The sequence below is a fragment of the Amblyraja radiata genome, chromosome 2, assembly GCF_010909765.2.
Source record: "Amblyraja radiata isolate CabotCenter1 chromosome 2, sAmbRad1.1.pri, whole genome shotgun sequence".
NCBI classification, from domain to species: domain Eukaryota; kingdom Metazoa; phylum Chordata; class Chondrichthyes; order Rajiformes; family Rajidae; genus Amblyraja; species Amblyraja radiata.
The window spans coordinates 106020540-106038355 of record NC_045957.1 but is presented as its reverse complement, the minus strand read 5'-3'; the positions used below and the strand labels follow the sequence as shown (position 1 = coordinate 106038355).

At 44.2% G+C, this 17816-nt stretch overlaps 1 protein-coding gene across 2 annotated transcripts in view; it reads right to left on the bottom strand.

Moving 5' to 3' along the window:
• fam171a1 (family with sequence similarity 171 member A1) overlaps nt 1-9738 on the bottom strand; it is a 167614-nt gene extending 157876 nt beyond the window's left edge. The window contains exon 1 of one of the 2 annotated variants that reach the window (XM_033012802.1): nt 9371-9738. In XM_033012802.1, the coding sequence (XP_032868693.1) occupies nt 9371-9470 (100 nt within the window). In that variant the 5' untranslated portion in view covers nt 9471-9738. The remainder of the gene's footprint in view (nt 1-9370) is intronic. The other variant, XM_033012812.1, reaches the window with a different exon arrangement.
• Between the last annotated feature and the right edge of the window lie 8078 nt (nt 9739-17816).

Below are 17816 nucleotides of genomic sequence, written 5' to 3'. Positions count from 1 at the left end.
GAACATTGGAAAATTATCACCAATGCATCCACGATTTCAAGAACCACTTCCTTAAGTACCCTGGGGATTTATCAGCCTTCAGTCTGTGTGGATTTCCTTCAGTTCCTCTGTCACCCCAGATCCTCTGGCCACTACTATATCAGGAAGATTGTTTGTGTCCTCCTTAGTGAAGACAGATCCAAAGTATCTGTTCAACACATCTGCCATTTCTTTGTTCCCCATAATAAATTCACCTTTTTCAGTCTTCAAGGGTCCAACTTTGGTCTTAACTAATTTTTTCCTCTTCACATACCTAAAGAAGCTTTTACTATCCTGCTTTATATTCTTGGCTAGCTTACCTACGTACCTAATCTTTTCTCCCCGTATTGTCTTTTTGGTTATCTTCTGTTGTTCTTTAAACATTACCCAATCCTCTTGCTTCCCGCTCATCTTTGCAACGTTGTACTTCTTCGCTTTAATTTTTATACTGTCCCTGACGTCCCTTGTCAGCCATGGTCGGCCCTTTCTCCCCTATTAGGTTCAATGAGGTTCAAATGACAAATACATTGAATTGAATTGAATTGAATTGAATATTATCCCTAATTCGGCTCTAACTCCATTTACAAGTTTGCAGATGATACAACGGATTGTATTTAGATGTAGTATTATCTGATTTGAATGGAGAGCACGCAAAACAAAGCTTTTCACTGTATCCAAGTCCACGTGACGATAATACACCTAAACCTAATCCATTTCCTATCATCATGCAATTCGCTAGTTGGGTCAGCAAATTTCACTTTGCAACTTTCCAATTTATCCAATGGTCTTTTATGAATGACCCCACTAAATGCTTTCTTGAATTCCATACAATATTCATGTACATACGCCTAGCCACCATCATAATCACTTCAAAAAAGTTAAACAGGTATCCTTTAAAAACCCATTAAATTTGGCCATTCATGGTTTTCTAAATTAATGACTCAAGTAATTCCCCAATAACATGTGTTAAACTATCCATTATGCAATTCCCTGCTACTCCAACCTTCACTTTCCAGATAGGTGCTCATGACACCCAGTGTTTTCGAAAATATTTTTTTACAAAAGGGAACAAATTTCCCCCAACAAAACTCTTAGATTTTATATATGGTATTTGTAATGTTCTAACTTATCACCTTTTAAAAGAATATGGTGAAAAATATCTGGTTCTAGAGATCTCTCATTCTTCAATGTCAATATTTTCTTCATTATTATTACATTATTGTAATTCTGGCAAGATCATACCGTTGATTAATACTAGTTTCCACAGGATGTCCAGCAGATTATCCTAGTTTGCAATTACAAATCCTTATGCAAAGATAATTATTGAGCATGGTTGCTACTTTTCCAACTTGAATATCACCATTATCTGTTTAAAGGGCTATCTGCACATTATTTTGCCTTTTGGTGTCCATTTCCCGTAAGTTAAAATTAAATCATAAATGTTAAAGAGCATTTTCAAAACTGGTTCGTTACCAGATTAGAAAGTTAAAATCCCCATTAAAACGTTTCTTTGCTGCATGCATTTCCAATCGCAGCATTAATGTATGATACAACAAATCACAAAGTGCTGCAGGAACTCAACTGGTCAGGTAGGGTAAAAGGCATGCAATGTTTCGGTTCTTCAGACTAATTGTAGCGGGGCGAGAAAGCTGGACAAGAGAGTTGGGCTGGGAGAAACCTAGCAAGTGGTAGGTGGATATACCTGTGAGGGCGATTTGAATAGCTGATAGGAGAGTAAAGCCCCTGTCCCACTTGCGTGTCCTTGGCACGCTAATTACGCGACTTCGTGGTCGTGTTGAGGCGCGACAGTCCCGCGAAGGTCGCACACGACTTCATTCGCCTGCACAGTCGTCTGGAGCGCGTGACGTCATTTGAAGATGGACACAAAATGCAGGAGTAACTCAGCGGGACCGGAAGTGTCTCTGGAGAGAAGCAAAGGGTGACGTTTCGTGTCGAGACCCTTCTTTAGTCTGAAAGAAGGGTCTTGACCCGAAACGTCACACATTGCTTCTCTCCAGAGATGCTGCCGGTCCCGCTGAATTACTCCTGCATTTTGTGTCTATCTTCAGTTTTATTGGCCCCGCTCTGGGAGTAGAAGTGGGAGTGGATCCGGTCCGCAATGTCGTGAGTCCCAGGCTGAGCTCGGCGATCGTTTGCCTGCTTCTGCTGCTGTTGGAGATGAGACGTTCCGTTGCGCCAGTATCTTGGGCCTGTCCCACTTTGGCCATCAGTTACGCGACAGGCTGTTGGCGCGGGAAGATTTAGTTCGCTACAAAAATTTCGGAGCCCCGCGCGATGTCGCGCACAACTCCACACTCCTCCGCGCTTCTCAATGGGACCGGCCCGGCGCGGCCCTACGATGCCCGTGCGCCTCAACGCGACGATGAGGTTGTGAAATTTGCATGCCAAGGACACGTAAGTGGGACAGGCCCTTAAGTGAAAAAAGGCTAGAGGTGAAAAGGAGACAAAAAGGGTGTCTAATAAGGAGAGAGGAGGAGTAAAATGTAATACATTTGACCCATATCACTCCAAGCCTTTCCTATCCATGGACCCGTCACCTGCACTCCAAGGTATAAAGTCCTAGCCTGCCCGACCACTCCCTATGTAGCCCCATTAGTCATGGCAACAACTTCTCTGCACCTTTCCATCAGCAAATATTTTAATCGGGCTTTGGGTTATGAAGGTAGTGAACATGAGATACAGTGTGTATTGAAATCTATGGAAAGAAAAACAGTGGGAGGGTAAAATGAGCTGCTGATGTACGCCACATCTTCTTCTTGCATATGGCGTGCACAGCATGAAGAACTACTTGTTCTATTTGATCTTATTTGATTGTGCACACCAGGTTGATTGCATTTGGCAAGAAGCATTTCACTACACCTAGGTGTATGTGACCAATAAATAACCTTTGAACCTTTGTCCAAACAGTGTGTCAGTTACATTTCAGGCCAATCAGCACCACCATACGCACAGCCCTTTGATTCTGCCATGACTAAAAGGTGCTACAAAAGCAGTTAATACATTTCTATTTCTTGTAATAGCATGTATATTTACTTAAAAATATATATTGTTCAACATAAAATGTGGTGAACTGAGACATCCAGGAGCCAACTTCTTTCCATCTGAATGTGGGAAATTAGGGAGTGATCCTATGAGACGATGTAGTTTCTGATCATTCTGAACTGAGCTTGTTCATTTATTTGGTTGCATATTGAAGAAGGAACAAAGCAAAAGTTAAAGCATTTTACTTATTTTCCACAAACATAAAACAAGTGTATCATGCAATACTAGAGTCAGAGACATACAGCGCTGAAACAAGCCCTCAGCCCAAATCATCCAAGATGGTCATGAGATCATAAGTGATAGGAGCAGAATTAGTCCATTCGGCCCAGTCTACTCCACCATTCAATCATGGCTGATCTATCTCTCTCTCTCCCAACCCCATTCTCCTGCTTTCTCCCCATAACCCTGGACACCATGCTAATCACGAAACTATCTATCTCTGCCTTTAAATATCATTTGACGGCCTCCACTCCTTTTGTGGCAAAGAATTCCACAGATTCACCACCCTCCGACTAAAGAAATTCCTCATCTAAGGAACATTCTTTAATTCTGAGGCTATGTCCTCTAGTCTTAGACTCTCCCACTAGTGGGAACATCCTCTCCACATCCATTCTATCCAAGCCTTTTACTATTCAGTACATTTCAAGGACGTCCCTCCTTATTCTTCTAAACTCCAGTGAGTACTGGCCCAGTGCCATCAAACGCTCATCATATGTTAACTCACTCATTCCTGGAATCATTCTTGTTAACCTCCTCTGGACCTTCTCCAGAGCCAGCACATCCTTCTTCAGATATGGTGCCCAAAATTGCTCACAATACTCCAAATGTAGCCCGACCAGCTCCTTATAGATTCACAGCATTACACCCCTATTTTTGTATTCTATGCTATCCATATTTTTGATCATCCAGAGAAATGTTGAAATAACGGATAAATTAAAAGACACTTGCCAATGCACAGTCCCAGTCTTCTGCAAGTGATGAAAATAATGATGCAAAATAATGATGTAAATTGAATTATGAAGAATTTGACAATAATGTAGTTTTTATTGTCTGCATTAGTCGTACTTAGTATGCCCTTATCCTAACAGTCAAAGGGGTAGAAGGCAAGATGTGCTTGTAATGTCTGTTGACTGTGTCAGGCCCAAAACGCTACAAGGTGGAGTGAAAGCATACATGCGCCAATTCTATGGCAGGAATGAAATACTCTTCATGACCAATCATAATCATGAAGAACAGAAAATGCTATGATTTCCCTTGGACTTTATCCACTCCCACCAGCCGTGCTCCATAACAGGATGCACATCAATTCACTGAGATTATTTCAACAATATCTTCCTAATGCATAAACTCTAAGAAAGGCAAATTTCACTCCATGGTCGGATTTGTGTAAAAACCAGCATACTAAAGTATTCCTGTTCGACATTAGGGTGGGAATACAATTGGGACAAAGAGCGAAGACCTTTTGGAACAACAACCACCGTCTCATGAACACTGGGAACTACCAAAATAAATCCTTATAATTCCAAAATCTTATTTTTTAAATATATTGTGTTCAATAGAGACCTATGGAATAGGGGTAGTTAAAAAGTTGGATGTTATCCAGAATCTTAGACAAACAATTAAGATATTTAATCTCTAATCCCACCACAGCACCACAGTGTTAAATGTATTAACTGTTCTGTAATAACCATGACTGCAGAGGTAACAACCTGCCAAAATGGCCCATCTGGCTCACTGATGTCCTTGAGGGGAGGAAACACCCATTGTGGTGATCTCATAAGTTATAGGAGCAGAATTAGGCCATTTGGCCCATCAAGTCTACTCTGCTATTCAATCATGTCTGATCTAATCTCTCCCTCCCAACCCGATTCTCCTGTGTTCTCCCCATAATCCGACACCTTGGCTGTGGAGGACGCCATCATCCACCTACTGCATTGTTCCTATACTCGCCTGGATAAGCCGGGAAGCACTGCGTGAATTATGTTTTTTTTTACTTTCCAGTGCTTTTAACACCGTCCGGCCTGCACTGCTAGGGAACAAACTGAAAAAAATGCAGGTGGATGTTCCAATGGTGTCCTGGATCACCAACTACCTGACTGGATGACCACAGTATGTCAGGCTACAGATCTGCGTCTCGGACATGGTAGTGAGCAACACAAGGGCCGCTCTCCCTTCCTGTTCACCATCTATATCTCGGACCAGATACAACTCGTCTCCTGCCACCTGCAGATGTTGTTGGATGACTGCAATTGTGGGCTACACCAGTGAGGGGGGGAGGGGGGGGGGGGGGGGGGGGGGGAGGGGCTCAGTTGAGTGGTGTGCAGTTTACCAAGGAGTACAAGTACCTTGGAGTTTGCCTGGACAGTAAACTGGACTGGTCCACGAATGCTGAGGCACTGTATAAGAAGGGACAGAACCATCTGTACATTCTGTGGAAGCTCTGCTGTTCCAATGACTGCAGTAAGATGCTGCAGATGTTCTATCAATCGGTGGTGGCCAGTGCCATCTTCTTCACTGTTGTGTGTTGGGGTAGCAGGGCGAGGGCCGCAGATACCAATAGAATCAACAAGCTTATCAGGAAGGTTGACTCCGTCCTGGGGATGGTTGGATCCATTGGAGGGGAGGATACCCCTCAAACTACAGAGCATCTTGAACAAAACAGCTCACCCCCTCCACCTCAACCTGAGGAGCATATTCAGTAACAGATGCAGTACAGAATGCCACAGGAGATTATTTTTCCCTGTGCCTATCAAACTGTACAACTCCTTCCCATTCTGTCTTGGGGTAGACTGACTCCCCCTTCCTCCTTGCCCCCCCCCCCCCCCCCCCCCCCCCCCCCCCTCTCCCCAATTTTTGCACATCCCCAATCTTGGTCTTTCCACTCATCACTTTGATTTTGTGTTGTGTTTTATGACTGTTGGAAGACCAATTTCCCTCCTGGGATAAATAAAGTTCTATCGTAACATAATCAAGAGTCTGTCAATCTCCGCCACAAAATATCCATTGATTTAGCCCCCACAGCCGTCTGTGGCAACCCATTCCATAGATTCACCACCCTCTGACTAAAGTCATTCCTCTTCATCTCCTTTTATTCTGATAAAAGTCTGCTCATAATTCTGATCTGGCCAAGAAGTGACTCCACACCCACAATGTATTTGACTTGGAAATGCCCTGCAATGGCTTAGCAAGAACAGCGAAGGATAGGCAATTAACACATTGTCACTGATGCTTTGACAAATGACTGTCACTTGTGCACCCCTTTCATTACAAATCAGATTTCGAGTCAAGAGTGTTTTATTGTCATATGTTCTGAAATGAAACAGTGGGATTCTTAAGGGCCTGTCCCACTTGCGCATAATTTACACATCATGACGCGTGCGTCGTGACACGCACGTGATGCGCACATGGTGCGTGGTGTCGTAGACAGTGACGAGCGATCGCACGCGTCGCCCCATGATTTTGGGATGTACAAAATCTTTGCACGCCATCTGCGTGACGCGCAAATGACGCCCAAGTGGGACAGGCCCTTTACTCTTACTTGTGTTTGTTCCTGGTTTTTAGACAATTGGACAATTCATACCTATGGAACATCAACCTGATTTTTCTTCTCTCTCAACTTTTAAAATAGTTGATCCCAACTGTGCTCATTTTTAAAACTGAGGAAGAGGAGAGGAGTAAAGAGAAAGGCTCAATTTGTTTCTGTTTCTTAGACTATTAGCGGGTGACGGAGAAACTGAAGGAAATTCACAAAAAAAAACAGGGAATTATAGACGTGTTAGTCGGACATCGGTGGTGGGGAAGATGCTGGAGTTAATTATAAAAGATGAAATAGCAGCACATTTGGATAGCAGTAAGATGATCGGTCCAAGTCAGCATGGATTTATGAAGGGGAAATCATGCTTTACTAATCTTCTGGAATTTTTTGAGTATGTAACTAGGAAAATGAACAAGCGAGAGCCAGTGAGGTTAGTGGGCAAAATTAGAGCAACAGACAAAAGACAATAGGTGCAGGAGTAGGCCATTCGGCCCTTCAAGTCAGCACCGCCATTCAATGTGATCATGGCTGATCATCCCCAATCAGTACCCAGTTCCTGCCTTCTCCCCATATCCCCTGATTCCGCTATCTTTAAGAGCCCTATCTAGCTCTCTCTTGAAAGTATCCAGAGAACCGGCCTCCACCGCCCTCTGAGACAGAGAATTCCACAGACTCACAACTCTCTGTGCGAAAGTGTTTCCTCATCTTCATGGCTTACCCCTTATTCTTAAACTGTGGCCCCTGGTTCTGGACTCCCCCAACATCTGGAACACGTTTCCTGCCTCTAGCATGTCGAAACCCTTAATAATCTTATATTTCAATAAGATTCCCTCTCATCCTAAATTCCAGTGTACACAAGCTCAGTCGCTCCATTCTTTCAACATATGACAGTCCCGCCATCCCGGTAATTAACCTCATGATCCTACGCTGCACTCCCTCAATAGCAAGAATGTCCTTCCTCAAATCTGGAGACTGTCTATTGGGCACCTAATTTGATGAATAGTGCCCTTTATTTGATGTTGACCAAATTTAGAACTGACTTTTGGTATCATTACTAATGCTAAAAATATTCAACATTTTATTACATATATTTTAAATTCTGACAAGTAACGATGCATGTTTCACAAAATGTTGAAATTGAATGCTCCCGTTTTATCCATTCGCAGCAACTGGACAAAAGAAATGAATAATATGACCAAATGTATATTAGAATTTACTGCACTGCAAATTAAAATATTGCTGGAAAAATATAATGTAGGATTCACTAGCCTCCATAGCTTGACATCTGTATTTATACTAACATGTCTTTTTGATAAATACATTGTATATAAGCTCATTATTGTTTGTGATTCGATAAATTATCACGATTTATTTGCAGAAAACAAGAGATAAATATGTAGACAATGAGACTTTAAGAACATCTATCAAGATAAAGGAAAGCAAGCCATATTGGCCTCTCTATGTCTATTCAGTTTATGCATTTTTTTACATTTCAGATATATTGTTAATGCCAATCTCCAACGTCCGAAAAGAATACGCAAGATATCTCCAACACAACAAATGCAATGGCTTACAATTATTCAATTTATGCATGAACGGAATTAGGAGGAGGTGGTGACCACTCGGCCCATTCAGCCTACCCCGCCATTCCACACAATCAGCCACGATTTCCCATATTTTGTACACAGGGTATTTGTCCCCCTGAAATAGCATACTTGAAATAGCATAATAGCATACCCATCATCTATCTTCTGTACGGCGGTCGGGGCGTGTACGGAGGAAATAGATTAATCGGCGGTCCATGCCGGAGCATAAAGATTCATGGCATAGAATATTATGTCAGCAAACAAACTAGAGGGCTGGGGTTGGTCACTCGTTGGTGAAGCTCGGTATTAGTGTACCAGGAACCGGTCGGGTTAACAAGGCGCAGGAGATTGTGACTTTAAAATGAAATAAAGCAAAGCGGCCGGGTAGTCATCTCTCTGCGATGACCCTTAATAGTAATAACCGAGAGAGAGGGCTAGCAGAGGCGATCCTCGGCCGGGGTCTCCTCCGGAGCAACGTGTTCATTTTGAAGCCAATACATTTACAAACCCGCGCTGTGCTCGTTTTACGCCACTGCTCACACCGATGCTCCGGCCCCAAATTATATTCACAGCATTTAAAAAATAAAATAAACTCACACCGCCCTTAAAAAAAAACGATTTTGTAATTTGTGGGGGAAATGAATCAAAGTAACCAGTGAATCTGACCTCTGGCATCTTATCCTGATTTTTTTCCCCCCCAACAAATTTAAATAGTGAATCCTGACACTGCTCTTTATTAAATCCGAGGAAAAGAGAGGGAGGGGAGAAAAGGGAAAGGCATCAGGGCTGCGGTTACGGACTGCAGGACTGCCAGAGGAGGCTCATTGTTCCCTCCTCCCGCCGCCGCGTCCCGGGGTTTGTTGTTCAAATGACAATAACAGGGTCCGGATAAAGCCGCGGGGAAGCCGGACACACTTCCACCACCCACAGCACATACAGACACAGACATACAATCCCACACAACACCCTCCCATATACAGTCACACACACCACTACCCCATACCGCAGCCATACAATACCCCTTCACACACCACCCTTCCCCACATATAGACGGACACACATACACACCACCCCTTCTCCTCTCCACGACCACCGCTGCCTCCCTTTGCTCCAACCCACAGACAGGCTACCCCTCTCCCCGCTCCGGACCCCGGCCATCGCCGTCTACCTTGTGCGCGCCGCTCCCGTAAGGTTTTGGTGACCGCTTTCCACACGTTGCAGCCCAGCAGGCAGAGCAGGAGAGCGGCGGAGCGCGAAAAGCCGCTCATCCTTCAGTCAGCGGCAGGCGACGGGCGCCAATACCGTGGGGCCGCCCATATTTAACGCTGCTCGGCGCTTGCTTGCCTGCTTCCTTCCTCTCCTCCTCCACGGCCCCAGCTGCTGTCTTCTCTGCTTTCCAACCTCAATCCGTCTGGATCCAGCTTCCCCAGCGCTCCCACTCCCCTCCCCAGAGATGCGCGACCAGAAGCAGTGGTTGGAGCTGCGGCGCCACCCGCTGCTGCCGCCGCAATCTGCACTCATCCAGCGCGGAGAGAAGGAGAGGCGGCAGCACACTGTGCTCTCCGATGAAAGCCCTATCGATTCCGCTCCCCTGTCCAAGGCCACGAATTATAACGCAAGCGATCGCCCATCCCATCCCATCGCCTGCCCCTTCACTTTGACAGTGATACGATATGTCCAACTCCTCTGATTATTCTCCCCACTTTATAGTATTTAGCCATTTCAGTTGAGTTTGGAGAAGGGCCCCGACCCTATCCATTCCCTCCACATATGTTGCCTGATCCGCCGAGTTACCCGAGCACTTTTATTTTTCCTCAATATTCCAGGCTCTGCAGTTACTTTATTAAAGTTACCAACACTGAACCAGCCAATCATCAATCAATCAACCTTTATTGTCATCTTACAAAGCAACATTTGTACCGTGCAAAATGAGAAGACCTTTCCCAGGAGCGTCATGGACACCATTAGTATCCCTTTCTAATGGTTCCGTTTTGTACCCGGTACTCGGGTTATTTGGTCCGGGAGTTCCCGATACTGAGGATAATATTTTACAGGGCGCCAACAGATAAGGATATGGGGGATTGGAGTGGAAACTCGACGCCACCCCCCAACCGTTGCGAAGGACCATGAGCATATAGGACTTGAGGAAGGGCGCAACTTTTCCCTCTGCCCCCGTTTCCCTCATCCCCAACTCTCAATCCGAAGAAGGGTTTCGATCCGAAAAGTCAGCCATGCCTTCTCTCCAGATATGCTACCCGACCCGCTGAGTTACTCCAGCATTTTGAGTATACCGTCAGTGTAAACCAGCGTCTGCAGTTCCTTCCTACGCATTCTTCCCTTTGCCCACCGATCCTCAGGCCCGTTAGATGACCCTTCTTGATCCTCGGGTCCAGGGATTATGCGTGGCCCGGTTGGATCTATGTCCAATTCCATTCCCTGGGAACCCGACTGGTGGATAGCGATCTGACACAATCGCAGTACTAGTGGGCACTGGGCTGTCACTGTCACTGGGGTAGAGTACCTTGTAGATATTGGAAATGTTTATTTGATTGTAAAAACCTTTCAGTTAGTGGCAAGCATATCAGAAAGAAAAGAAAGTCAAGTGCTTATTCCAAAAAACAAGACACAAAGTGCTGGAGTAACTCGGCGGGTCAGGCAGCATCTCCATGAGAACATGGATACATGATGTTCTTCAGACTGGACTGGGTCCGAAGAAGGGTCCCGACCCGAAACAACGCCCGTCCACATTTTCCAGAGGTGCTGCCTGATCCGCTGAGACACCCCAGCACATTTTTATCTTTGATTTAATCAGAGAGAATCCTACTTGTTGCAAACAGTCTAATTTGGTGTTTCCAATACAGTCAACTATGTTTCATTCAACCGCCATTAACTAAAAAGCGCTTTGAAATTATTGGCTGTAAACCACTTTATTTTGTAACAGTGTTATTCCTTGAATTGCCTCCCTGCAGATTTTTCATGTGCACATGAATTTGAGGAACTACCGGATTAATCTCTGGTGCAAACTCCAATGATTATTAAGCCTGGACATGGAGGAAATGAGTCCAGCTTCCTGATTTAAGGAAGAGGAAAGGTGTGAACAGGAAGCTTTTTGAATAAAACAGCTGGCCTTTATGTCCCTTTTTATCTAAATGACCTGAAACATTGCCAAAAGAGATTACTTGAATGTAACGATACACACTTTGGGGACTGCAGTATTTTCAAACCCCGGTCAGGGTAAATTCTATTCGGGCGTTGAGTAAATGAAAATGCGGTCCATCGCTCCTGCCAGGGCTTGTGGCTGGTGTTGCGAATATGGTCAGTTCTGGAATTATGGGTGTTAACACTCTCAATAAACTGAAATATACGGGAAGTTCTTCTATAAAGCGATAGTTGCGTTCTTAAGAATCTTCTCATTGATGGAACATCCCGCTAATAAAACGAACGTATCAATGGGGAAAAGGGAGTTCGGGGCGAGAGCATTTCAGACTCGCAATAGCCACGTAGCTCCCCTGCAGGATTTTCGAAATTAAGGTAATTTTCTTAGATACAAGTCTATTTTTGATACTGAAAGCTAAAAATACTCTATGTAAAAAAAAAGGCTCTATGTTACATTGTTTAGTAGAGTATCATTGCGCAAGTATCAATAGGACAACTGGTTGTCAATTCCGACACAAAATACTGGAGTATCTCAAAGGGTCAGACAGAAGCATCTTTGGAAAACATGGGAATGTGACATTTCGGGACGGTACCCTTCTTCGGACTGGACTGAGTCTGAAGAAGGAAGGATCCCGAACCGAAACGTTACACAACCATGTTCTCCAAAGATGTGGCTTGACCCCTTGAGTTTTTCCAGCATTTTGTGTTCTTTTTTTGCGTAAACCAGCGTCTGCAGTGGCTTGTTTCTACTGCATGTCAATTTCAGTGGCCCCCTGCAGTGAAACTGACAGAGTACGTTCTGACAAGACAATGGGGTCCGATTACTGCAGGAAGGTGACATGGGGACAGCCTATCATAAGGGACTTACCCATGTAGACAATCTCCACTGTCCTACCCTCATCAATCATTTTCATCACCTCCTAAGTTTGTAAGACATAACCTGTTCCACACAAACCCATGCTAACTTTACTTAATAAAACAATGTTTTTCGAAATGTGAGTAAATCCTATGCCAAAGAATCCTTTGTAAATGCTTCCTTACCACTGATGTAAGGCATACTGGTCTAATCTTTGTTGGATTATCCCTAATGTCACATTAAACCAAAGACAACACTGGCTACTCTCTAGTCCTCTGAACCTCGGGTGTGGCTGTAGAGAATGCAAAGATTTTTGTCATAGTCCCAACAATCTCCGTTCTCAATGTTCTGGAATTGCATAGCTAAGTCTGTTTTGCTAATTGGTGCCCAAGGTATTTTGTGTTGTATCTTCACCGGTGCGGCACCCTAATTTAATCATTTTTAATACTCCCCATGACATGCCTGCTGAATCAGGGCTATTATTGAACCAAAACTGATCCCTAAACTTGATGTTAATTGTGCAGAAAGGAATATAAAATCAATTTTCGAGTCTTGTAGGCTATAATGTGTCTAGATGGAGAAGCAAGGAGATGTTGGAAAGGACCGTCAGAGAGAGGGAATGGAATGGAAAACGTAAAATGACAGAGTTTATGAATTGTACAGGGATGCTCCTCATCCTGTATTTGCTCCCTTCCACATATGTGCTTCAGATATGCCTTTCTTTTCGCTCATTCATAAAAAAATGCAAGGGGTGTTTTATAATGACCCCTTTGTCCTCCACAGGAAAATGCTACTTTAATGTGGTGACACTTTCCAAGTCATTTTGCAAGAGTGTGATGAAAGGAAATTTGGACTGAGTCATATGAGAAGGAATTATGACAGAAGAGAATACAAAGTTTGGTCAAAGGAGTATATGAGATTTTGGAAGGTAATGGCAAAGCTGAGGGCTCCAGGAGTTGAAGGCCCAGGCGGTGCAGGCTCGAAGGGCCGAATGGCCTACTCCTGCACCTAATTTCTATGTTTCTAATTTCTATAAATGGCGGATAAGATTACCACTGGGATATTCACGAGGTAATAATCGAAAGACTGCAGAGGATTGTAGGATCGGCAGATTAAAGGCATAGAAAACGGCTGGTCCATGAAGAAAGGGGATTACCTCAAATCACAATATCAGAATATTAGGATGGTGTTACGAGTGGAGGGTGGGTAGAGGGAAATTAAAAGAACCGATGTAAGCATTCTTTTTAAAATATAAGCAGGATTCTCATGATCCACACATTGTGGAAGAAAATGCAATAATAACATCTGAATCTTGACATCGTACAACTCGTTCACTCTATCTGGTATCAACTATGAAGTGGCAATTAAATTAATACTAAGCAGATGTAGCTAAGATATGAGTTGGTGGTGCATGTGAACAATGAAGGTGTTTCCAGCAGCTCTATTGGATATGACTGTTACCAGGAAGAATTGCAACTCAAAAAAAGGCATGGAGAACTATAATCTCAGAACAGATGAATTTGTGGTGCCACCTACTGCCAAAGGACCCAATTAACAGTCCAATGTTTGCAGACAAAATGGGATGTAATGAACACAGTTTACAGCTAATTAAGCACAAACACATTCAACATCAATTCAACATTGTAACGTTTGGTCTCGCCTGTCTTGTCTAGCACATTTAAAAAAGCAAAAGGTCTTTCAAAGCTGTTCACCATTAGACTTGACCTACTCTTGAAGAAAAATGGCTGAAGCATGTAAAACAATGAAAGAGAGATTATACAATACAGAAACAGTCCCTTCAGCCCACTGAGTCCATGTTGACTATCAATTATCCATTTACGTTAATCCTACGTTAATCGCATTCTCACCAACTTCACCCAGATTCTACCATTGCCTGCACATTTTACAGTGTCTAATTAACCAACAAACTCATATGTCTTTGGGATGTTGGTGAAAACTGGACCATCCAGAGGAAACCCACACAGTCACAGGCAAACCTCACACATAAGATGTGATATGAACCCAGGATCTTTGACGTGTGAGGCAGTAGATCTACCTACCTGTGCCACCCTTTTAGGCTCAGGTATGTGAGGATTGCTGCAAAGTGCCTTTGAACAAGAATGGTCCAATTTGGAGCTGAGGGGGGAAATAAGAGTAAGCTGTGAGCAGGTATTTGAAGCAAGTATGCATTAAACTCTACAGCAAAATATGACAGTAATTTGTACCAGTGGGTTTCAAAAGTAAGCTTTTTATATTTAGCTTATTTTCATAGCATTGTTTGCTAGGCACCCAACACCACACAGGTTGGAGCAGAATCAGATGGAAAATACAGCTCATGAACATTAAAGATCTGCAGACATGCCTGCCTTTCCCCAGAGTACTTTGTATTGTTACCATGGCAATGTATTTTCTTTGTGCCAAGCAATAATCACATACATGCTGCACAAAAATGGCAGCATGAATCACTTGGTAGCAACCTTGTCCCTCAGTCAAATGGCTGCAGTTTAAAACTGTCAATGTGAGTAAAGCTAGGAGTCCTGTACAGTACTGAGCTGCCTTTGTCTTCTGGATAAGTGTTAAGTGTTTGTTTATTTTGCTTCGGATCTGCCAGAGCCAAAATCTGCTCAGGTTCTCATAAAGGCTTAGCCCAAAGATGGCTAAAAAAATAATTTAAAAACAAGGTTGTTTAGATATGAGATTGATTAAAAATTGGGAATGCGAGGGTACTGGAAGGCCTTGGCGCACTTACAATAAATAAATGATCAGATCTCGTTATAAATTATCAGACCTCCAGCTGGAAGGAGGATGCCAGAAGATCATCCTTGTTTTCTGAAGGATGCAAAGGTATATCCTGCAAATGAAGGTCAGGCGATGTAATCATATTGGTGGGAAAAATATAGAAGTGATAATCAGGAAGAAATTTAAATATTTGAATATGAATGGATTAACAAAGCCAGCACCAACTTGTTAAAGGCAAATCATAATGACTGAGGAAAAAGCTTTTTCATGAGGTGGCCAGTTGATGTGTATGTACATGGGCTTTCAAAGGTGTTTGAAAGCTACATAAACCTCCTATGTGCACAATCCTGGGCTTTATAAATGACTGTAAAAAGCATAACAAAACACTGGTGTGATTACAATTAGATTGTGGTGGTCAATTTTACTTCGGAGTCACGTGAGTGACTACGTGAAGAACCCCGCCAGGACGCATGCGTGACATATTGCTACACGCATTGCAACGAGTCACAGCAGGGGGAACGACGTTCCCATAGCGGCAGAATTTGAAAGCCGGGAACAGCAGGTAAGGAGACTCTGCGTTCCTTCCACTTACCTTACAGGTGGAGACATGGACCAGATCCACGAAGGCTGCGAAAAGGCTGGCGGGGGAGAATCGCGGAGTTGCGGGCAGCCGGCAGCAGCAGCCAACGGTATGCCAATCTCCCGAAATGGGAACAGCTGTGCCCGACTTCGCTCCCGCACCGGCCACGGCCGGGCGGTAGAGCGAAGCAAAAAACTAACAGAGCCGTTGACTCCGATGAGTCCGACTCTGAATAGCCGCGAGCGGCCAGTGCCCGTGAGCATTGGGGCTGGTTGGAGCGGCTTCAGGAACAGCCGCGAGCGGCCAGTGCCCGTGAGCATTGGAGCCGGTTGGAGCGGCTGCAGGATCAGGAACAGCCGCGAGCGGCCAGTGCCCGTGAGCATTGGGGCCGGTTGGAGCGGCTGGGGGAACAGGAGCAGCCGCGAGCGGCCAGTGCCCGTGAGCATTGGAGCCGGTTGGAGCGGCTGCTGGAGGAAATACTCCAAAGTGGCAGGCTCCGGGAGATGGAGGCTAGCCACAGTGGGCAGTTAGTAAGCCCCACAGCAGTACCTCTTGTGGGGCTGCACAGTGTTTCTCCCTCATTAGAGGGGAGCACGGAGGGCCAATTCTGGGCTGACCCTGAAGAGGGGAGTGATCCACATACCCCTAGTATGCCTGGGGTGAAAGAAAACATGTTGGATATGGTGTCCCAGTTTATCCAACCCGACCAAACTGGCCTAAACCTGGAGCCGAAAATAGCGGCAAGCATTGACTACATGTCTTTTAACCAACTACAGGGACAGGCATTATCGGACACCACGGCACGACACTTACCACCAGGGAACTGCAAGTCGCTAAATGTTCCCAGTGTCAACCAGTGCATCTGGAAACATGTCGGGGCATCAATTAGAACCAGGGACTTAAAAATAAAGAAAGTCCTTAAAAGTCCTAACAGCAGGAATTACGGCTTTTGCCCGCACATTGAATGAGCAAAACATGACCCAAGACCACGAAGATGCACTGGCTTTACTCTGCAACTCACAATACGAGTTAAACAATATTAGGGAAACTGTTATCCAACCGGCTTTAGACCCAAATTTGCCGGCCTCTGCAAACCTGGAACCTCCAAACCATCAATACTACTATTTGGAGGGGATTTATCAAAACAAGTCAAAGAACTTGACGAAGAGGCGAAAACCCTGGGGCTCATAAAAGCAGCATCCAAAAGCTACTACGGCCAAAAACATCACCCCTACGCACCCACCAGTCGGCCAAGACAAACTGGAGAAAGCGCAAAAACCAGGAACACCCAACATCGGTCTTTTTTAGGCCATGGCCCAGACCGACCTTCCTGGAAAATGCGCAAGCCCTCAACACCAACCCAACTACAGGCCCAGACAACGGCGCCTCAAAGTCCACGGAGGATGCCGAAGAAGTAACACACCTACCACTGGTAACCATGGAGGTAGGTGGGTCTGGTTCCTTAAGAATTAAAAGGGAACATGGAAGTTGGTGGGAGATTACGATATTATTTGGATGCATGGAATAAGTTAACTACCGACACTTATATTCTAAGCAGTATCCAGGGTTATACCATAGAATTTATACAAAAACATAACCCTCCAGTTCAGCATGTACCGAACCGAATGTTCGTGCTCACAGGCATAGAAAAATCTAAAGCACGTGCTGAATTACAGCGGCTATATAAAAAAGGAGTAATTGAGAAAACCCAACACGAATCACAGGAATTCGTGTCCAACATCTTTATAAAAAACAAGAAAGATGGTGGTTGCCGCATCATCATCGATTTGACTACTTTGAATACCTTTGTACAAATATATTCATTTCAAGATGGAAACCTTTGTTAATGCTAAACAATTGATTTCCGAAGGCTACTACATGGCAAGCATCGATTTAAAAGATGCTTACTATACAGTACCCACAAGAGGTGACCACAGATGTTATTTAAAATTCAACTGGATGGGTCAGCTTTGGCAATACAGGGCACTACCTAATGGTCTAACATCAGCCCCCAGGCTGTTCACAAAAATTTTGAAACCAGCCCTAGCGTTACTACGGAAACAAAAACACATGGTAATGGCATATATAGATGACATACTTATTGTTGGCAAAACTTTGGAATTGGCCAAACAAGCGTTAACAGCCACAAAACAATTGTTTGAAAAACTGGGGTTTATCATCCATCCAGTTAAGTCTAAATTAACGCCTTCAACATAAATGGATTATGTGGGGTTCACCATTAACTCAGTTCTCATGTCAGTGATTTTGCCGAAAGAAAAGGTT